Source organism: Lytechinus pictus, chromosome 17, assembly GCF_037042905.1.
Source record: "Lytechinus pictus isolate F3 Inbred chromosome 17, Lp3.0, whole genome shotgun sequence".
Lineage (NCBI taxonomy): Eukaryota > Metazoa > Echinodermata > Echinoidea > Temnopleuroida > Toxopneustidae > Lytechinus > Lytechinus pictus.
In genome coordinates this window covers 20,136,645-20,160,299 of record NC_087261.1, presented here as the reverse complement: position 1 = coordinate 20,160,299, position 23,655 = coordinate 20,136,645, and the positions used below count along the sequence as shown (strand labels likewise).

The 23,655-nt window shown below is 36.9% G+C and overlaps 1 protein-coding gene across 11 annotated transcripts in view; it reads right to left on the bottom strand.

Moving 5' to 3' along the window:
• The window catches only part of LOC129280146 (protein 4.1-like), an 82,284-nt gene that overhangs the window by 46,839 nt on the left and 11,790 nt on the right, over nucleotides 1–23,655 (bottom strand). For 6 of the 11 annotated variants that reach the window (XM_064112306.1, XM_064112312.1, XM_064112314.1 and 3 more), the window contains exons 2-5: nucleotides 23,528–23,598; nucleotides 22,609–22,770; nucleotides 20,968–21,072; nucleotides 16,944–16,986 (exon numbers count right to left, since the gene is read on the bottom strand). In XM_064112306.1, coding sequence (XP_063968376.1) covers nucleotides 16,944–16,986; nucleotides 20,968–21,072; nucleotides 22,609–22,770; nucleotides 23,528–23,584 — 367 coding nt within the window. In that variant the 5' untranslated portion in view covers nucleotides 23,585–23,598. Of the gene's footprint in view, nucleotides 1–16,943; nucleotides 16,987–20,967; nucleotides 21,073–22,608; nucleotides 22,771–23,527; nucleotides 23,606–23,655 lie in introns of those variants that run through there. The other 5 variants (XM_064112313.1, XM_064112308.1, XM_064112311.1 and 2 more) reach the window with 1 other exon arrangement.

Here is a 23,655-nt window from a genome sequence, read left to right as displayed (position 1 = left end):
CAAATTTTTTAAATCAATCAATGTGGTTGTAACTAACGTGGTGTTTATTTGCTGGTATCATAAAACAAGGTTAACACCGGGCCCCGTCTTTTAAAGAGTTACGATTGATCCAATCAATGGTAACTCTATGGAAATCCATCAGTGTCATAAATTTTTCTACAGGAAATTTCCAAAATGTCTTATGTAAAACAAAGGAGAACACACCAAATTGTCAAGAAATCAATGAATTTATGGATATACATTCATATACAAACATGCATTTTAGATGTTGACTTTGCTGGCTTTCCATAGTTGCGATTGATTGGATCAATCACAACTCTTTGAAAGACGGGGTCCAGATCTCACTGAGCAGTCATGAGTTTATGTTTTAGTATATTGTTTGTGATTATTCAAAGGGGGAGAAGTTTATATAGTCCTACATGTATCTAGCCATTGTTTTCAATCGTTATAGTCTTCATTTTCACCAATGTTTTTTGTATTTATTGACAATGTCGGAGAGAGGTATATCAAATTTATGTACTGTAAAATCATAAAGTGTGGGTTAATGAGGACATACATTAATATTTCACCAGCCAGAGTAAGCTCCAAACATCTGGAGAAAAAAAATATTTTTCTATTTGGTCTGGATTTAGATCTTGTTATCTTTCTAAATGTTTAAAACCATAATATTTACATGTGCTATGATTATCAACACTTTATGATCTGGTTTTTTGAAAGTTTGTTTTCTTTCCACATGTTTAATACCATAATATTCTTACATGTATGTGCAATGATAATCAAATCTTATGATTGCGGGAACCAACAGGAAGATGAGCCAATATGTTTCCTAACATTGTGAATATCATTTTCCAAACAAACCAAACAAATTTCATACATGGATTTTTTGTTTGTTTTTTCTTTAGATAGGTTGTTTATTTTTACTTTTGTTTCCAGGGAATAATTTTCCTGATATCGCATTGCAATTTGCTCCACATTTTTTTAAAGACTGCTACACATAAAGTATTTTGTATAGCATATTTTTACATAGGATTGTACATTAATAGTTGAGAGCTTTTCTCTTTTGACCAAAAATGCAATTCAAATTTGTAGAGCAAAATTATTCCCTGGTTTCTATACATGCGGAATTGCCAATATTAAAAAAAAAAAAAAAAGCTACACAAAGGGCTCAATAGAAGCATTTTTTGCAGTATTTTCAATGCCATATGTTAGATGTATGAAACACTGGAATAGTTATACCGGTACATTACAATTGCCTGTCATATATATATGCAAATTGAAATGGAAATAATGATATTCATAACTTTTCTTCATGGTTTCACTTGATTACCATGTCATATGGAAGCTTAACCTTGTCTTACTGATGCATGCAGTGTGCAGCAGCATCCAAAGCTACTACTGGCAGTTCATTGATTCATTCACACTGTACACATTTATAGTATACATGTAATTGTAAGAAATTCAGTGTCTTTCCTGCTATGTTGAATGCTTTTCTTGCAATCACGATACTTTTTTATTACATATTTAAACCATGCACATTCTATTTCAAACAAACTTCAAAGGCAGCATAAAACTGAGCAGATCTCCTTGAAACAAAGCTAACACATAGAATAGGCTAGATAAGGTATAAAGTTTTGATCACTGTGTTCAATTAATCATACAAATGAACTGAAAAATGAATAACTATAGCAATTTATTTCCAGGGTGCCTCGCCATGCTTGTATTTACATGTAAGTCAACCCAATAACAATATGGACAAATGGGGAACTGGTATGAAACGTACATGATGAAAATCTGAGACAACTTGTTTAGATCATCAGGTAATAAAAATAATGAATAAAATATTTATTTGTGCAGGATCTTCTGATTAGTATAATTATTATTTTTTTACTATACATACTTGTTTGAAAACATCCTATAATTCTTTCACTTTCTTCGAGTGTGAACAGCCCACTAATGTATGAAGATGGATGGGAGAGATTTACAGTGTGAGAGGTCTTCATCAGGTCTAAATCCTTCCAATAACAATCACCTGGACCCATTCCCACTTGAGAGCTAATCTACCTGAACCACAGTTCAAAGTCATGATGGGAGAGCTATGTCTCATCCATTCTAAAACATGGGTCCTTTCACACCTGAAATCTAGACCACTGCAACCTCATAGAAAATGTGAAAACTGCCATAATTATGTATGTTTGGTATCAAACATTTGTTTTCTCTAGATGGGTTAAAAGTTACAGATACCTTTCAAATATAAGACAATCGCCATAAATTGTTGTTAGAATGGCAGTTGTAACATTTGGTAAGTAAAGTGAATGAAAGAGATTTCGACGAATCAGGCAATTTCTTTATCTTTCCAGATGCAGTTTTTCTCAACTTTTATACTAACTTCATCTGCAACATTGGATACATGTACATTTAGGCTTTCCCTTCAAATTGAATGGTTATTTTCAAGAATTTTTTTTTCTAGTACTCTTTGGATGTTTTTTTTTTTTTTTTTGGGGGGGGCAAAATTGCATCGAGCCCCCATATATTTTTATAGAGAACTGCTCAACATTTTGACAGGCAAAGAAGTCTCCAGTCAGTCCAGTGGATACAGTATATTTGTAGTTCCAGGTTATGACTCAGACACTTAATGAAAAAATACAACCATCGACTGGTTTCAAGATATTTTAATGCAGCTTCACTACAGCGAAAGACCATGAATGTGAAGGCTTAAATTACAGCATCTTTACAGTCCAGCATGGAATGGGCATTGAGAATATGTTGAGGGCACTTGACCTCAATACATGAATGAATAATGACTTCTGCTTTTGAAAGTACCGTACTTCTAATTCTTGCCATGGGCAGGTGCATATTCAACAAGGAGTAAAGTAGGAAATTATGGGGCTGACGGAAGAGTCTGCCTAGCACTGCATTCATACTGGATTTCAAATTTGCTGCGAGGCTGCTGCTGCAGTGGCATGTCCAGCAAAAAAAGTGCATCAAACGCATACATTTACAGTGGGCACCTGCCTCACCGGTGCATCAAATCGCCATGCATAATTTATACTGGATCCCGTCATTTCAACACAAAAACCTGCATCTTTCACAAAACTTCATGACCTTGATGAAGATTTCGACTAATTTAGATGTTATGAATGGCAAGATCCAGTCCTCTCGCAAGGTTTCTAACATTTTTCAAAAAATTACCAGATAGCTTGCACTGAAATATCCATTGAACTCTGTTCAAATTCTGCTTCTCTCTTCAAAACAAAAGAGCCCCTTTAAAGAATGGAGATTGATGAGTTAGAAATCGGTGGGAAACATCTACTTTCCCAGGCCTCTGTCTTTACACGAATCATCATCTTCAGCCATCAGCTACATAAAGGTCATGTCAAAAAGTCAAGGAGGTCAACACAAATGGCCGTAGGGGGTAACTTGACAGGAGAAGATATGGTTGAACTTGAAATAGTAGGATAGCACGTCTTTCATTGTTTCTTATTGACAGAATCTATGCCTAAAATGGTCACATACACACTTGAACTTTTAGCTTGAAAAGCTCGCTCCGAATCCAAATATTCAAATCAAAGGGCAAATTTATACCTCTACAGGTAGTAGGATAATTTACTTGTGTGTACAGTAGGACTCCATTATAACCATCTGATTAAAATTCAATTGGTTGTATGGGGTCCACATTGCTGCTACACTGTATAAGGGTGCGTTTAACCGCCACTTTTTTACCCTAGAATCATGATCTGAATCATGATTCAAATCATGATTCAAATCATGATTCTGCAGAATCACGATTGCGTTTAGTCGAAATTGAATATAATCATGATTAGAATCACAAACATGAAACACAAAAAAAGGGGCGTTTGGAAAGACGTTTCTGCAGAATCACGTACGAAAATGTTCGAATAAACGATATCGTGATTACAATCATGATTCTATGACGTCATTGTGTCGGGCTACTTTAGGTTTGACTCTTGCCAAGCTCAAGACGCGCTGTGCTCAGTGTATTTATACATAATATGATATGCATGCATTCTGTGTTGGGCATCGCATCGTCCACTTCTTTTCATCTTTTTTTTGGTCATGTCTTCAACTTCAAGTGAACTAGTAAATGAACTAACTGAACAGACAATGATATCAATTGTTGTTGAGTTAACAAGTGTCAATATGAAATTGGATCTACGCTAAAATTTACATCCGAACACAATTTTCGATAAACCGACAAGAAGAATAATAAGTAAACAAATTGTGGTATAATAGACTGAATTCGGAAGGTACAGGATTGATTTTTCGAGAGCCAAAACACGTGCGAAAAAAGTTGACCTAACTTCCTCTGTCAAACTGCGCACTGTGATGCGCACTGGATCGGTCCGAATCCGAGGAAAAACAGCTTTAAAATGAAGGTCGTTTGAACGCTGATTCTGTGGTATTGTGATTCATGTTTGTGTTTTGAATCATGATTCTGGCTTGAGGTCGCATAAACGCAGCCAATGAAAGTATTAATTTTAAAATTTCATTTAAATGATTGTTTATCATGATGATTACTCAATGTTACAGGATATATTTAATTCAAAGTCTTGGTGTGCAAAAGGGCTAATTTCGGTTATAAATAGGGTGTGTGCAGCCCAGTGTTCTAAAAGAATTCAGGTTGGTAACAAAATACACAAGAAGTTCTTCTTTACGAATCAAAACTAAACATCTTGAATTAATTAAAAAAAAGGTTATGAATAGGATGAATTAAAGTAGGTGCCACTATTCAAGCCACAAGCAATGCATGAATCAAATGATCAAGCCTTGAACTTAACCTCATGTTCCTATAATATGCTATTAAACCCTATCCTCAAAATACAAGAAAGTAGTTGTGCAGCAAACATTATATCATGAGAAAGTCTTTTAAAATTAAGATTAATTGTCACACTATCATACATCTAGATCTAGTACATTATTAAACATAAACTGATCTAAAATGAAATCTTACATGTAGCTCAAATTTGATCATTTTGACGATCACTAACACAGAAAAGCATATGAGGGACAGTGTATGAATATTTCTTGGGAAAATACCCGACATTTGATGGAATTCCGTGCTTATTTTGCTATTTCTCAATTATTACACATTTTCTTCCAGAGCCATTTGGCACATATTTTTCGTTTATACAAACACTTGGGTGGTAATTTTATTGGATTCTGTTAGAACTCATTTTGAGATCATTACCAGAAATGGAATTTATCTTTAAAACATAGTTAGTTTCACACAGACAAGTACTATAACTGTTCCATCCTCAAGAGGTCAACTAAACCTGGATTACTCTTTTAATTAAAGTACCCTATTAGGATTCTATTTCAATCATATCACCTTGTAACCTACACCCACTCATATAAGCAAACACTTAACTTCCTAAACCACTTAACAAGGAACAAAGTCAACAACACATTTTTCATTTCCATCCCTATTGTAAGATGGCAATAGTGGTGTGTATGAATGGGATGATCATTTGAAGTTGGGTAGTATCCTTGGTTTAAAGGTCAAGTCCACTCCAGAAAAATGTTGATTTGAATAAACAGAGAAAAATCAAACTAGCATAACGCTGAAAATTTCATCAAAATCGGATGTAAAATAAGACAGTTTAATATGACATTTTAAAATTGCGCTTATTTTTCACAAAACGGTGATATGCACAACTCGGTGAAATGCACACGAGACAATTGATGATGTCCCTCACTCATTATTTCTTTTGTTTTTTGTTTGAATTGAACAATATTTCATTTTTTACAGATCTGACAATAAGGACCAACTTGACTGAACCATATAGTATTAAACAATGCTAATTCCACATGTTCAGGGAGGAATTAATCGTTTTTTCATTTGACAATGAGGAGAAAATTAGAATATTTCATTTAAAAAAAATATTGAGTGGATGACATCATCAGTCTCCTCATTTGCATACCCACCAGGATGTGCATATTTAACTGTTTTGTGAAATTAAGCCAAACTTTAAAATCTCATTACTTTCTTATTTTAAAACCGATTTTGTTGAAATTTTCAGCGTTATGCTTGTTGGATTTTTCTCTTTTTATTCAAATAAACTTTTTGTTTGGGTGGACCTTTCCTTTAAGGATTAGGAGATCTCAATACAAGATGTTTTTCAAGTGCAGTGTCAGGTTGTTTTGATGGAGGATGCTGTACTTGTGAGTCTTTTATTACTAGATATTGACAATCATGACTGTTTCTTGAACTTTAAAGGCAGTTTGTATTTGTAGTTGCATTTTTTTTTCTCAGGACAATGTCCAAGTTAGTGGAGTAATGGTGTCAAAAGTTGTCTCTTTTGATCTTTAATGGCATGGAATACCACCAAGATTCATCACAGTATTACAATGTAAAACATAGATGGGTCTTATTTTCTGTGTTTTGATCAACAAAGTCCTTCAAAATGTTGGTCAGAAAAAAAACTTTGAAGGAACAGTTAAAATGTGATGTGATGGTGAAATACACTATCTTTACAAGTATAAATATGACCACAATATACAGGTCTGATTTTTATGTACCTCATGGTTATCCCTATGCTGTTTTGACCATTGTAGTTTCTTAATCCCAGACTATCCTTCAAAAAAATTGTATTGGCCAACTTCAACACACAGTGTGAGTTGATATTTGAGGCTGGCCTGCTTGTCTATTAAAAATTTTGCCATTGCCAATATTTCGAGACATGACACCAAATGAGATTTTCAGACAGGTGCAGATCACCACTTCTCTAATCCATCCGATTTATTGACCTGTTAACACCACAGGATAGGTGGCTAATAGAGTGACAATGCAATCATCTGATCCACTAGCTTATGGGTGACAGCAGCTCTTTATCACTTCATTGAGCTTGGTCTTGGTGGTACAATAATGATTGTATTGCTACAGTGACACTAAACGAAAGTGACCCCAAACTGACCAATGGTATGACATAAGAAATAACGTAGTAGCATTGATCGGTCTGCATGGAGTCGGTTTCGTTGGTGTGATATAGCATAAAACTCCCTTTGGTCAATTATGTGCCAAGATTTGTCAGTATCTGATGACTGAGGTCATCAATCAAGGGCACAAAACTTGACCATTTTTTATCAGAGGGGTGGGGAGTTGTTTCAGTCAGAAATTGTACCCTTTGGGGTTTCTATGATAAAACCAACTTTTTATCAAAAGGCTAAACTACACCTACAATGAACAATACAACTTCAAAATCACACCCCATGTGTAGCGATTACCCCTATGAATAAATTATTTTCATGCATAATATTGCTATTTTAGGGTTAAATCCATCTTACAAAATGTAAGGGTATTTTTGTTGGAAGGGGGGGTGGAATTGAGCTGAAGTTAATCATGGGAAGAATAGTATAAATATAGTATAGACCAGGGAAGATTGAGTTTAAACCATTAATACACACTGTAATATGCAAAATTCTGCAAATGTAGCCAGACATGGGTAATTGACCATTAGCTTCATCTAGTCCAGTAATGGCAGAGTAGCTTTGGAACGCTCTTATCGTCCTCTGAGATTATCCCATAGGTATAGAATAGGTATATATGTGTGTATGTCTTTACCAGATTGTAGCTTGCCATAGTATCATAGCACACTGTGAGACTGAAGGTGTTGGGGCTCTGAATATTTCATGACTTGTAAGACACCCAAAGGCATAACCAGTTTGGATAGCTTTAGAATTGGATTCATCATTCTGATGTAAGCTCATTAGATTCATCTCCATCGGGCCGAGAGAGGGCTTGGGATCGCAGACCAAGGGCCCATTTCATAAAGGGCTTGCAACTGTTGTAACTTTGCCATTATGGCAACTACCATGGTAACAGGGCTCAGCAGCCAATCAGAATCAAGGTTACCATGGTAGTTGGCATAATGGCAAAGTTACAACTATTGTAACAAGAGAAGTTTGATGTGTAAACCCTACACTTCAGGAAAGTGGTCGGAATAAATGTAGCCTAAAGTCCATGGCAGTGACTTGTGTGCGAAGGTAAAACAAGTGTGTGTGTGTGTGTGTAAAACACGGTAAAACAAGTTGTATATATGTGCTAGTCTTGTGTGAAGAAACACTCGTTGAATAATGTTTCAAAAGGGTCTGTGCCTGCAGACTAGACCAGGGGTGCCTTCATGGTTCTTTTGCAAAGGCAGAATGAACGTTTTTTAAATGCTGGTCATAAATACTCACTGTAAATGCGCTTCCTCCAAGGTTTTTTTTTTGTGATCTCCAATTCAAATGAATTTTGGGATAGTTCTATCCTACTATTTCTCAGGATCAAAATATTTCAAGATCTACAGTGTATGTGGGATAATAGCAACGAGCCATCTGTGTTTAACAAAGTCACACACTCCCTCTTTCATACTCGAATTGCCTCAGGGATACACTTGAAATCTACAATGAAAGGATCCTCATGAAAGGAAGTGGAAAAATAGATGGTCATTACTTAGTCAGTTCAAACTCAAAGAGTTTCAAAGCGATGATTGCTCTCTCTAAATATAATAAATGCAAAGATTGTGAAGTTATGTGAAAATACACTGTAACTTTCAACCTTTATGCATAAAGCCCGGAGAAGAGTACCCCCTTTTTTTGTCATTTTCCAAACACTTGTCTTTTTTTAATGCAACTGTCAAAGTGTTTTTGCAGTGTGAGCTTGAAACTCCCATTGAATAAGCATTCTCTGAATCTATTGGAGGAGTGAATTATCAAACGCACCCCTAAATAAACAATAATGCCATTCAATTATTTTCTTATGTTTTTATTATCAATTAAGAATCCGAATATACACAATAGACTGGTATGATAACAATGTACAAACCAAAAGCTTCAAAGGTGCATACCATACAAGTCCACTTTCATCAGGTTTTACAAGTAGTTCAATTTTTTTTTTCGCTAGCATATTGGATTCAAATTGATAGGCCTACATTTTATACATGAATACAGAAGAACTGATCCTGAAAAGTGGGCTTGTGTAAAGCAGACTAAGAGGCCGTTCTCATTACGCTTTCTAAAACTAGTTTACTGGAAACCGATTCAGGAAACCAGTTTGGAAGATCGCTTTGCTAGCGTTCCCACTTGATCACACGAAAGTGGTTTTCAAAATCACTTCACTTAAAGCGCTCTTGTTGCTATGGAAACGCTCTCAGTGGGGTGACACGTTTCGACGCGAAATTCGAAACCGCAGCATAGGCATTCTACACCTGTCGTGTGGAGTAGCGCGCTCAAAATGTGCGAAGATCGCTTCCCGAAGAACGGTTGTGTCTTCACTTACGCTAAAACCAGTTTAACGAGGCAAAGCGATCTTGAAAACTACATCGCGAGGTGGTTTTCCAAACTGGTTTGGAAGATCACTTCCAAGACCGCTTCGACCATTCTCACTACGCGTTAAACTAGTTTCCACTAAACTAGTTTCCAGTAAACTAGTTTTAGGAACGTAGTGAGAACAGCCTCTTATATCATACCTACATGTAGGACCACATTTGAGTGCAGCCACGATGGTTGCTCACCAAATATATGATTCATTTGTTTGATATTCGTGTGCCTTGTCATGATGTCGATCAAGTACCCATTACATGTTACGTAGGATGTATAAATTGAATGGGATCAATATTAGTGAATAAACAAGTCCCACTTATCTCTGTCTCGCCCTATATTATATATACCAGGGGTTCTCAAACTTTTTCTTTGAAGGGCCAGATGAGACTCGAAATAAACCTGAAAGGGCCGGGTGAAGTGGATACTTAGACCAAAAAAATGTGCGCGAAGCGCGAAGACCCTTGTGCCCGGGTTCTAGATGCTCTCTGGTGCAATCTGGCCCTTATTTTGGGAGAATTTAATCAGACTAATTTTTAAAAGATTTCAAAATACAGCGAGAGCATAGTAATGCAACAAAATTGCAGTACTTTGTTAAAACGAATGTATATTGTACCTGTCAATCTTAACACATACTTGGAATTGAAGCGACCGATAATGTTTTGTAGTAGGCCTATCAATATTTTTTGTAGTCAAAGTAGACTGGCCAAAACATTGGCCTTGTGCTCGATTGCGGCAAAATGAATGCATATTTGTCTGTCCATTCTTCATGGAAAACACGATTTCCAGCATCAACCTTTCTTTTCTTTGCAGAATTTGATGCCATCATTACCTGGCTAACAATTAGTGATGACTAATGTACCCCTGCGAAGATCCGCAAAACTGAACCAGCAATAAGTTAATGTTTTAATGCAACGTGTTATCAACGTTTGACGTGAAACTACTTTTTTTTTCAATGTAGCGCCGCGCTTGTCATCAAATATGAAAGTAGAACAGACAGAAAAGACTCCACTAAACTTTGTTTAAAAGTCAAATTAATTTGACTGCCATTACTTTTATTACGGTTTCATGGATCCACAATGTAATCATGCATATTGAGCTATGTTTCATATTGTGACTTAAAAGTGATTAAAAAAAAAACAGCAGAGTCTCGCGGGCCGGATAGAGAAGCTCTGCGGGCCGGATCCGACCCGCGGGCCGTAGTTTGAGAACCCCTGATATATACCTTTAAGACTAGAAAAAGGTTTCCTTAACCCTTGGAAATAGGTTTAGTCCCACCATTTTGACAGGGTTAACCATAGCCCACTTCGGTTTCAGGCTTCATTTTACTAAATCCTGCTATCTCTGTCTTGCCCTTTATCACATTTATCAGACTACATGTACAAAAGTTTCCCTTAGCCACAGGAAACATTTTGGGCAGGAGGTGGGGGTCTTAGCCCCACCAATTTAGGTTAATGTTAGCCCAATTCGGTACAATCTGGCTATGTTAAAAAGCAGGGTTTGCTGGCTTATTGGGGTGCTATCCATGTGGTTTCCTGACATTTGCTCTGGGGACAATTGCTCCGCAGCAAATTCCACACATAATGGAAAGACCAACTTAAACACTGGATTTAATACTATACCCTATCCTAAACCTAACCCTAAACCCTACTACAACCCTAATCCTAATTCTATATCTTAGACGAAATAAAGCCCGGAGCAATTGTCGCCAGAGCAAATGTCATGTCACCATCTGAGTAACTGGGTGCTGATAAGAGCTGTAGAGAAATAGTCTGCTGCCAATGGTAAGTACATTTGTATGTATATACGCGAAGCTCCATGTACATTATGACACTGTTCTCACTACCTTCTTAAAACTAGTTTAGTGGAGCGCGTAGTGAGAACGATTGAAGTGGTCTTGGAAGCGATCTTCCAAACCAGTTCGGAAAACCACCTCGCGATGTAGTTTTCAAGATCACTTCGCCTCGGTAAACTTGTTTTAGCGCAAGTGAAGACAGAAGCGATCTTCGCACATTTTGAGGGCGCTACTCCACACGACAGGTGTAGAATGCCTACGCTGCGGTTTTGAATTTCGCGCGAAACGTGTCACCCCACTGAGAGCGTTTCCATAGCAACAAGATCGCTTTACGTGAAGTGATTTTGAAAACCACTTTCGTGTGATCAAGTGGGAACGCTAGCAAAGTGATCTTCCAAACTGGTTTCCTGAATCGGTTTCAAGTAAACTAGTTTTAGAAATCGTAATGAGAATGGCCTCCAAGATAAACGACCTACTTTCTCCATTTCATATCATGCATGATGTACATTATGGGAACATTGCATGATATTAAAGAGCAAATATCCTGGCACGCACAAGCTGTAGACAGTGTATAACGCGAGGGGGATAAAGTAGGATATTAGTCAAGCAGTTTGTAAGCCGGCTGTAATTTCATGCTGGAATTGCCCAGCAATTCATATCTAGGACTCCACATGACCTTCAAACCCATAGAGAAAAACAAGTAGAGATACAGATAGATTAATTACAAAGATGTGCTTGCGGTTTATTCTTGGGCTCTATTTTCTTTTTAATAACCTCATCAATGTCAATCACCCAATTTGGGTACTACATAGTCCACATTTCTTTTCAAATTGTCTGTCCCTCTCCCAATGCAATTCAATATTTTTCCAAATTCAAATTTATTTCCACAAATTAAAAAACAAAATACACACAAACATCATTATATCAGTTACAATATATTAGATACTGTAGTAAAAGAAATTAAAAAAACGACAAAAGGGGATTTTTTTTCCTCTTGCTAGACCACTTTCTGACATATCATCTTTAATCTCTCATTAATACCTGTATCCTCAAACAATATTGATTACTTCTGTATTGTTGGAGCAAGATCTCTATTTTTTTTTTACATTCTGAATCTGGGGAGCTGTTCCTTTCCTAATTGTATCGTAAGGTGGTTTCAAACCACCTCGATCATAAGAATCCCTAGGAATAAATTACGAGAACTTTTTTAGGCCTAAAAATACTCATTAATTATTCCTGCATTCACATCGCCCCAAAACATACCCTTCGGGATATATTCCTGAAGTTACGAGCATGCGCAGTATGGTCTGATAAGTAAGCAAGGCGCGAGATTCAAATTCACTAGCTCAGCAGCCACCCACAACGCCCGCGCCCAACTACACGCTGGGCTAAAAGTTCCGTAAATTGCTTTCACACTGCCAAATACCTGCGACCGTGGAAAAATAACCCGCGAAAGTTCTCGTAATTTTGACAAGTACCTACTATTTAGTAGGTATTTTCTTTCAGGGAAATTACGCATAATTTGCTTTCACCAATATTACCTGGTATTTTCTGATCGGGATAAATTTCCCGTTCAGAAAATACCTGGAACTGACGAACTTTGAGGCGGTCTGAAACCACCTTCTTTGTGTTGCCATAAAATTTTACAAACTATATTTCTCCATACATCTACTATGTTGTAGTAAAGACTCGTGGAACAACAAATGTCACACTCTGATGGTGATGACAAATGGGTCCTAGTCTGCAGGCACAGACCTTTGGTTTTTGTTCAGTGCATAGTACAGAGTCTGAAGTGGTGAGACTAGATTCACTCTTGTACTGTGGCTGACAGTTTAGATTCTATTGCAGTCTTTACACTAGATATGGTATAATTTCACATTGAGTGTGAGCAGACCAAAATAAATCCTGCGTTTACTAGCATCAAGTCTCAAGGGGGTATGTTTGTTAGACTGTCCCATATTGTTGTTTCAACCCTCTCAAGTTGTAACCAAACCTCACGTCCAAGAATAAAATCCTGCACTTCACTCCACTGCAGCCAAACAACCATCATAAAAATGTGCATACATGTAGTATGATCTATGGTTAGTTTATTTGTGGAGTGGTAGACATCATCATACGCTGTATTCAGAGACAGAAGGGCGCACAGTATTTATGCCGTGCTTGATTTGAATCGTCCTTGTGGCCCTGTCAGGTTGATACCTTCTTTCCCATCTAATAAAATTTTGCTGGTCATGATGGAAAGACGGATTGCCTTCTAAGGTCATGCCACTGTCAATGCTCTTTGGAATAATACAACTCAATATCAGGAGTCGGTTCCTCATCAGCCTTTTTAATGTTGTAGTCAGCTCGATTGAGAGATTCTAGACCGAACTGCCCTCCTTGAAATGATGTATGAGATTCTAGAAACCATGCCTTCATTAGCAAGAGTTGGGTTACTGACGATGATGATCATGATGATGATCAGAATGATTCTCATGATGTCGATCATCATGATCACGATGATGATCATGATGATCGAGAATGATATAGAGGATGATCATGATGATCACCATGATGATGCTGATCATAATAATATTCACCTGATATGGATTGAGACCCTATTTGAATAGTAATAGGGGCTGAATTCACATAATGCACTTATAATTCTTATCGTTATCCTTATCATCATCATTTCTCAAGCTTATCCTGATCAGCATAGCTTGCCAAATCAGGAATAGACGTGTAAATTTGGTAACTTGGGCTAATGGTTACAAGCCTAAAGAGGGGGCCTTTCAGCTTGTGTCAAGTCAAGGAAAATACCAAAGAATTGGAAATTGGATAGTACATCATGCGTTCTTGATTGGTAGGACTGGGGAGGTTTAGGGTAGCTATATATGGAAGTGTGCTCAGAGGCAAGGGGTTGGGTTCTTTTTCAATTCATGTTGGTTTCTTCAAGATCACCAATATCTGAATATGAATACGAATGGTGATCAGTAAGAATCCCATTTCCATTCAATATAGAGGGGATAGCTTGTGAGAAGGGAACGCTATTGTCCTTTTGGATGACTAGATAGATGTCTAGAAACAACACCTCCACAAAAAGTAATACTTGTATGAATGTATCCCCAATATCAATAATATTTCTGTGTGGCTATTATGAAGCAGTACAATTTATCATTGGGAGAAAAATGTTCAGGAGAATACACATGTAGGCATATATATTTTTTTCCAGACATTTGTCAAAATTTGAACCATGGTTGACGGTAGTGATAAAAAGGAATTGCTGGCTTGATTGGTTTGAAAAGGCAAGCTTGAAAGATGCATGTATGTCTATCTCCATAGAGAAAGCAAGTATGCAGGGTAATGCCAATTTGTGAATGATTAACCAGCATTAAGATAAGCACAGTTTTTTATACTCTGAGATACGTGTAGCTTTAATTGGTACCAAGGATTGATGAAAACTAGTTAAAGGCTGTCAGTTGGTCCAGCTTTGCTTTGAATCTAGGTCACCTATTGAAGAGGTCACAGCATCCAGTGGCAAAAATGAGCACAAGTTTTAAAAGGAGCTGAGACTTTTGATTTATAGTAAATGATTTCTGAAATATTGCAAATTGGTGATCTAACAACAAATCCAACACAAGACCCTAATTCCCTTGATTTTTCTTTCCTTTTCTTTATTCATTTTTTTGTTTTTTTGTTTGGAGATAATATCCAGCAAGCCCCCTCCACCCTTTCCCATGCCACATTATGTGATTGCATCATCACCTCATCACCTCCAATCATATTGTTAAGAATTTTTTTATATATTTTCATGTACATGTACTTCCATTCTTGAATTTTCAGTATCCCTTTCTTATGAGAAATATTGATTTGCAAACTAAGAAACAGAAGTTTAAAGCTGTTTCATTGATAAAATGTGTTGCCAAATTTTGTTCTCTTTGCCTGAGGCTTTCACCATGAAGTGTCACATGAATCAAATGAGTGCAATTCATAAAAGTCACACTACAGTGATAAGTGCTAACTCATATATTCCACGCACCATCAAGGACTGGAATTACATGTACATGTATCTACCCCCCCCCCCCCCACATCCAAGATTTTTTAGAGGGAATGCATCGCAAGCAAAGCAGAAGAAACTAGGTGATAGGAGACTGGTGTAATTCAAATACAGTCAAGTGTGCGTGACTCATCTCATCTTCACAAGAACTGGGAAGCTTTTCATGAACCATGTTGTTATAAGCTACTGAAATCCTCACACCTGATTGGCTCAGAGCAAATTTGCTTCATGAAACACTCCTCTGATATCAGCACACCTGCTAGCTCATGTATCTTTTTTCATTTCCTTAATTGCATCTCAACCAACATATTACCAGTATTTATCTTCTTCTAGGCTTCGATAAAATGCATTTATGTAGGTCTATAAACCATTTCAATTTCCATTTTGCTGCAAAATTGTCAGTAACCATACTTTGGTGAAAATGTACAGCACTATGATTTCATCTCAAATAATATTCTGAAAGCAACATTTTTAGGACTATGGTTTTTTTTTAAGTATTCCATACATAAATATGGAGGTTATTTTCTAATTCTCCCCAATTTATGATGTGAAATTAAAAATGGGAAACTTTTAACTTTCCTAAATCTTTAACTATGAATGTATATAACATTTGGTGTTTAGATCGAGGGAAAACTTTTCGGGGGGTGGGAATAAACCATGACACGTCTACAAAACCTTAGGCAATACTGTCCAACAAATGAAAATAAGAATTGTCAAAGAGCAAAGCTTCAATATGCATGACCTTGAGGAAAATTTAGAGATCCTTGTAGGAGGTTAGCTTTCCCTATGAAGTGAAGTGGATAAGTGGCGAGGTGGCGATGCTTGCTCGTCTTCAGTCAGGCCATACACTACTCACGCAGGGCGCTGTCGGTGTTAGTATGGTTGAATGACTACAGTGGACATATAATGCATAATATTAAAGAATCCACTGACAGGCCTACGTGTACAGTAAATAGCATGGGCAATTTTCGTACAACTTCTATCCTTGAAAATACATGTAAAGGCTATTGCAGTACATTACTATGTACAAAGATATGCTCACCAATTGCTTTTAATAATCAGTTAGAGAAATTGAAGGGAAAAGGGGAGTGGTCAGTCAATGCAAGGGAATAATTTTACTTCTCAAATTCGATAGCATTTCTGGCTGTTGGAGAAATGCTCTTAACTATGTTCGGTAGTCATTTAAAAAAAGAAAAAGCTGCACAAAGGATTTTTTGTAGCAGTCGTAAATAAAATATGGAGCAAATAGCGATGCAATACCAGGAAAATTATACCCTGAATGTTTTATCTCCATCTGGAGTAAGAATATTATTCTTGAAATGCTAGATGCCACGCCTTTCTCATGAACACTTTATAAGAAATACATTAATGTATTCAAAGAAAATATGAAATGAAAACTGCTTCCAGAGATTTCCTACATGAGAGCAGCAAGAAAGAAGTCAGGGGCCCCTAACACAAAGCTTAGCAATGATCGTAGAACATTTTTCTACGATTGATTCCATTGACTACGATGTACAATCAATCGTTAAAATCAAGCGTACGATTAATCACTTAACTTTGTGTTACGGGACCCAGGAGTCTGTTTCATAAAACTTGTTTAACAGTTGCAATATCAGTTTTAAGCTACTGAAATCAGTCAATTTGATTGGCTAATAGTGAACTTGCTATAGAAATTGTACATAATTATTATAACAAGTCTTTGTGAAACTGGACCCTAGAGTATAAATAAGGACATGAAAATCAACGTACAAAGTAGTCATACAGTTTGGAACTAAGTATGGTACATGTACTTACTTTTCATTTGTCTTTTCAGCTCTTTTATTGGGTCAACCCAATGCTGCAAAAATAAACAAGAAAAGAATGAACCTTTAATAGCCTTATCATAAAGAATACTTTCCTGCCTTTATAATGCATGCAGATCCACCAGACATACTGAATTTAGTATTCATTGAATCAAAACAAAAATTAGGACCTATAAAATATATTATGATTTCATTGAATATCATTTCATTTCATGAATGAAATAACTGGCATATGCATGTACATGTATGCAACTGTCATACATGTATAAGAGCTCAATAGCTCATCCAAATACACTACAATAAAGTACTACATGTAGATTCTTGTAAAGTACACATTGCATTGATGAGTCAGATATAACATCTACATGTAGTTACCAAGCCATCTAAATGAGATTGGGATCTATACTACAACACAAACAATGCCATGTGCTATCACACTTTATCCTAATGACAAATATTCTAATCTGGATAAGAATGCTGTGACATTTTGAAAGTGACAAACAATAAATATATTCACAGACAGGTCAACTTTAGCATACATCTGCAACACTAATAAAAAATGGCTGATAAGTTGGAAACTATAGAGTCAATGTTTAAATCATAGGATCAATGCATTATACAATGTACATTAAAAGGCCATGGCCATAAATGCCATGTGGACTGACATTGATCTCAACTCCACCCCCCCCCCCCCTCCATTTGCCTTTTAGTATGTGTTGTCTTTTTCTTTTGATTTTCCCCAAGTGTTGCAGTGCGTCATACAGATATACATGTATGTGGTCTTGCCCTAAAAATATCAGAATATGAACCGTCCATCCAGAGTGTGTCCTTTTTCTAAACAAGCGAGGTGTTATCTATAGCTGGAGAGCAGCTGAATGAAGTAGGAATTCCTACTTTGACACCCCTGGCAACTATACATGTTTTACTATGAAACATAGCTATATTTAAGTATTTTTCCTTTATATAAAAGAATGAATGACCCAAAACAAATCTCCCAGTTAGTATTGTGAAATGCATTTTGGAATTAGTTTTGTAGAGTGAAAAATATGTTCAGCTTGTGAATAAATGTACTGCAAGTATTGGCATCTGGAAATGCTTACTACTAGTTTATTAGTAATAAAGACATGTCCACTAGCATGAATTTGCAGTGAACCTCTGGGTGTAAATCAAGAGATGACAGCTGAAGGAAGCAGCCCGAACAAGCCATGCTCCTACTTCCGTCATGGCCAATTTGCAGTTCTCAGGGTTACTGGAATTATGCTGATAGCTTCAATTTTCGGGACTAAGTAAGAGAGGTGACATTCTGAGACTGCGAGACTGCGTCTCAATAATTGGAAAGCTCCAAGAGCTGATAGTCGGTTTCATATCAGTTCATCCACATTCCCTGAATCCTCTTCCTTCCTTCCTTATATCATATTTCCTTCCTTCTGTCATTCCTCATACTCCTATCATTAATCAGGGCATCCTTTTCTATTGGGAAATGCCATGTTCTGATTTCTGCTCCTTGGATTGCATGCATCTGTCTTGTTGACCTGCACTGCTCAGGTATGAAGTTCTCCATTCCCAAATTAATCACTTTGTTTTCACACTGTCAATACCACTGTGTTCTTGTGTACTAAACGAGAGCTTGGAAATTGATTCATTTTCCTGCAATACGAGTGTTTGTTGTCACTTGTTACAAGTACTTTCCAAAATTTTCTTTGAAACGAACAGAGTTGTTTGATACATGTAGGCTGAACAATTGCATGTAACTCACATCTCAGCAAAGATCTTCCCATAATTTAAGTTTGTTCTAGAACAAATGTAATTGCTCTAGAGCGATGACGTAAATATTTCAACTTGTGCCAAGAAAAATTATAATGATGGACCAATATTAATATAATACTTTGTGTGTATGTACATGTACATGTCGAAGGTGCTCAAGACAAACAGAAGTGGGAGAGATGAGTGTCATCATGCAACAAGAAGCAGTAACTGCTCATAAGAGGGAATGCGCTGACGGAAATAAATGATGATACAGGACATTTATAGGCATGCAACACAAGTACGTTTATACCTTAGTCATATTTGCTCTACGGCTGTACGGTGAGTCGAAAACGGCTGTTTCATTCATTTTTTTACAAACCACCTGAATGGAACTGATACTAGGGAATCCAACCCAAATAAAAACTTGTTTTTATAAGAAAAAGAACAAGTGGAATGCCTCTGGCCGTCTCACCTGCATCACGCGATTTAATATAGCAGCAGTGCTGATTTTGAAAACTACTATAACTCGCACAAGATGTTCAGTGATACTTGGTTACTCTTATTTCCACGTGTTATGAACTAGACCAATACACTTATAGAGATAGGCAATTCAACAAATACCCCCAACGTGGCCAAAGTTCTTTGACCTTACATGACCTTTGACCTTGATCATGTGACCTCAAACTCGCACAGGATGTTCAGTGATACTTGATTAGTCTTATGTCCAAGTTTCAAGAGTCAGATCCATCAACTTTCAAAGTTATGATGGTAATTCAACAGATACCCCCATTATGGCCAAAGTTCATTGACCTTTGACCTTGGTCATGTGACCTAAAATGTGCACAGGATGTTCAGTGATACTTGATTACTCTTATGTCCAAGTTTAATGAACTAGACCAACACACTTTCAAATTTATGGCTGTAATTCAACAAATACCCCAATTTGGCCAAAGTTCATTGACCCTAAATGACCTTTGACCTTGATCATGTGACCTGAAACTTGCACAGGATGTTCAGTAATACTTGATTACTGTTATGTCCAAGTTTCATGAATCAGATCCATAAACTTTCAAAGTTATGATGGTAATTCAACAGATACCCCCAATTCAGCCAAAGTTCATTGACCCTAAATTACCTTTGACCTTGGTCATGTGACGTGAAACTCATGCAGGATGTTCAGTGATACTTGATTAATCTTATGTATAAGTTTCATGAACTAGGTCCATATATTTTCTAAGTTATGATGACATTTCAAAAACTTAACCTTAGGTTAAGATTTTGATGTTGATTCCCCCAACATGGTCTAAGTTCATTGACCCTAAATGACCTTTGACCTTGGACATGTGACATGAAACTCAGGCAGGATGTTCAGTAATACTTGATTAACCTTATGGCCAAGTTTAATGAACTAGGTCCATATGCTTTCTAAGTTATGCTGCCATTTCAAAAACTTAACCTCAGGTTAAGATTTGGTGTTGACGCCGCCGTCGGAAAAGCGGCGCCTATAGTCTCACTCTGCTATGCAGGTGAGACAAAAATCAGACAAGTTGATAGGTGAAAGTTTGAACAATATTGGACAAACAACAAGAAAGTTATGATTTTTTTTAAGTTGTAAATATTGGTAATCACTATACTCATGGAGACTTCAAATTGGCCGCATATGGGATGTCATAGTGATGTAAGGCAAGGACTACTCTTCCATGTACTCCAATACATATTATGGCTAAAATGTCATTTTTCCAAAAAGTTTTATTTCAAATTATATTTTTCTTTCATGAGGACATAAAACAATATACTACCTGGGTTATATTTAGATTACTGCCCTAGGGGAATGGGTACTTAGGAGAAAACCCCAAATCCCTGATAATAAAGTACATGGCCTATGGGAAAGTTGTCCTTGCCCCTTGTCATAATTTACTTTCCCAGTTGCCAATTTGAAATCTACATACTATTAGTGATCTCAATTTTAAAGCAGCTATAACTTTCTTATTGCTTGTCCGATTTCTTTCAAACTCTCACTATTCTGTTTGGTTTATTTTTCTCCTTCCCAACACAACATTTTATGGCCAAAGCTGGATTCCCCTTTAAACGGCTGTTTTCGACTTGCCGTACGGCCGCCATAGGGCAAATATCACTGGGGTATAATGACCTTAACATGGCCGTCAAAGAGCTGCATTATTACTCTCACAATTTACAGACCACATTGACATTCAATGGATTTCGGCCACTGTATCATTGCTGGTTACAGCAGTCAAAATATTCATACTTACCCTACAATCTTGTGAGTCTCTATACGTAAGGCCAAAGTAATCTCTTTCCACAATGTCCAAGTGATCACATACCACGTCTACTAGTTGTTCCCCTTTGGCACGTTTCTATATAAAATGGGGAGAATATATTAATATGATAATAAAAATCATCTTTTATGCATATTGCCGCCAGGCTGGTAGAAGAGTTCCATGACATTTGCTCACGTGAAAATTGCTATTACTGACACTGCACACATTAAAACCAAACATAAACCTGAGCTTCAAACTTGACCTTATTACTCTAAATCAAAAACCCTATCACAACCCTAGCTCTTTATATCTTAAAAACAATTAGCAGAGGAGCAATTGTCGTATTACAGAACAAATGTCGGCTTCCAGCAGAAGGGCAGTAGGTTGAAGGTGCGCTGCAATTTTCAATTCCTGTGTGACTAGCATAAGGGCATTAGCTCAATTAAGCGTGCACTACGCGTGAGAATTAACGCCCTTTTGCCCGACTGACAGGAAAAGAGTTTGACGAACACATTCGTATATCCTTACATCCTTTTGCCAGTCAGGTGACAATATGAATACAGCACATAGCACAAGAAATGTACAATACTGTGTTCATATCTTCTATAGATTACATGTAAGGTGAGAAAAAGCAGTGAGAAAGCGGCGCCTAAAGCCTCCCACTGCTATGCACGTATTATTAAAGAAAACATGCATTAATTACTACTTTTGTAATAAAGTTCAATGGTACCCGCGTGCCCTTTACCAAATCTAAACACCTGCTCTAAAGACACGTCTGAAAGCCCTCAATAACAGCCAAAATACCAATCATGTCTTGTAGCTTCTGAAGTGATCGAGCTGCCATCTGCCTTTTCCCTTTCATCTCACCAATACAGATGGTACATCTCCTGTACCTTAATCTCAAATGTGCCTCAGACTCAAATACATACTGTGCTAAATATATCTTTACTACTGGAGGTAGCATATAGCCGAGAGATGACAGATACATACATGCACAGGTGTATACTGCATACATGTATCACATCTAATAACAGAAGAAGCTTTAGGAATAGGAATCAGCTCTATATACATGTACACGTATTACTTTGTATTTTTGTTTTGGACAAAATATTGGCGAATGCCAGTGATATTTTAATAACAAATTTAATTCAATTCATGTACTGTACATGTAGCAAGAACACTACATGACCGTTGTTGTTCATTACAAAATGTTTTAATGAACTATATTTTATCCCATTAAAGTGGGGTTTCATAAAAGGCCATTAGTTTGAATTTAGCATGATAATTTTTCATAATCTTTTCAACATGGATCAAGATGGATTGCTGGATGAGTGAGTGAATTGATCTATGTACATGTATACAATAAATAAATGATGAACATACACCTAAATAATATTGAAATAGATGAATGTACATTTAAAAATGAATGGATAAAAAGGGAAATATTAAAAAGGGATGGATGGATGATCGGTCAGACAGATGGATGGATGGATAGATGGATGAATGAATAAATGAATCAATCAATCAACAAATGAACCACAAATGACCAACTGAACGGACGAACAAACAAACAGAGAAACAAAAGAATGGGTCAAAAGAAAAAAGTAGGAAGATTTTAAATAGCAAACTCACCTCAATATCACAGTAAAATTCAGTTTCATCCAATAATACAATAGTAACTTTTTGTAGCTTTCCTTTCTGTGTAGCTGGTTTCCTAGGTGAGTTGGTAGAGGTGGCGTTCCTGGGAGGGGCAGAACGGTTACTAGGCATGGGCTCTGGTATCCTCTCATCATCCTAAAAAATAAAAATAAAGGTAACGTTACCTACAGTATGAAATCAGATCTATTGGGGCCAATACAGGAAAGCTGTTTGACTTCACAGAAGACATTGTGGAGCGTTGTGGCCCAGTGGATTAGTCTCCGGACTTTGAAACAAGAGGGTCGTGGGTTCAAATCCCAGCCATGGCGTAGTTTCCTTCAGCAAGAAATTTATCTGCATTGTGCTGCACTCAACCCAGGTGAGGTGAATGGGTACCCGGCAGAATTAATTCCTTGAATGCACTGAGCGCTGAAAGGCAGCTCGAGCTAAAGCCAGGGTAATAATAATAAACAATGCGCCTCGGAATAGAATATTTCTAGATAGATGGCGCTATATAAATGCCTATTATTATTATTATTATTATCATTAAAAATTAGGTACATGTAAAAAAATTGGGTAAAAAAGCATTATATCATTAATCTCAATGCATGTAAATGTGTACAAGTACATGTATGTATGCCAAGAACACTTTGAGTCTACACTGTACACACTGTACATTAATTTTCCGGTCCCTCAGAGAGGATGTTTTGGCCATTTGTCCTCAAATGCTTTAATATCTTGCCCAAAGATTGGATACGTTTCTTTAATAGTAGCAGCCAGTTTTAGATCAAACAGCCCAATTTACTTGTGTTTTAATACATACATGTATGCAAAGGGTGTGAAAGCTTTGGTTTGGGGGGAGGGGAAAGAGGCCCCCTATAGATTAAAATCATGCAAATGAAATGTTTCTCACCCTTACTTCTCCGGGATCGGGCTCCCTGTATCCTTCTTCTCTAGCTGGTTCACTCATTATGAGTTAGATATCTGGACATCAAAAAAAAAAAACAATGAGTAAAGGTTGATGTACACAAAGATTAAGAA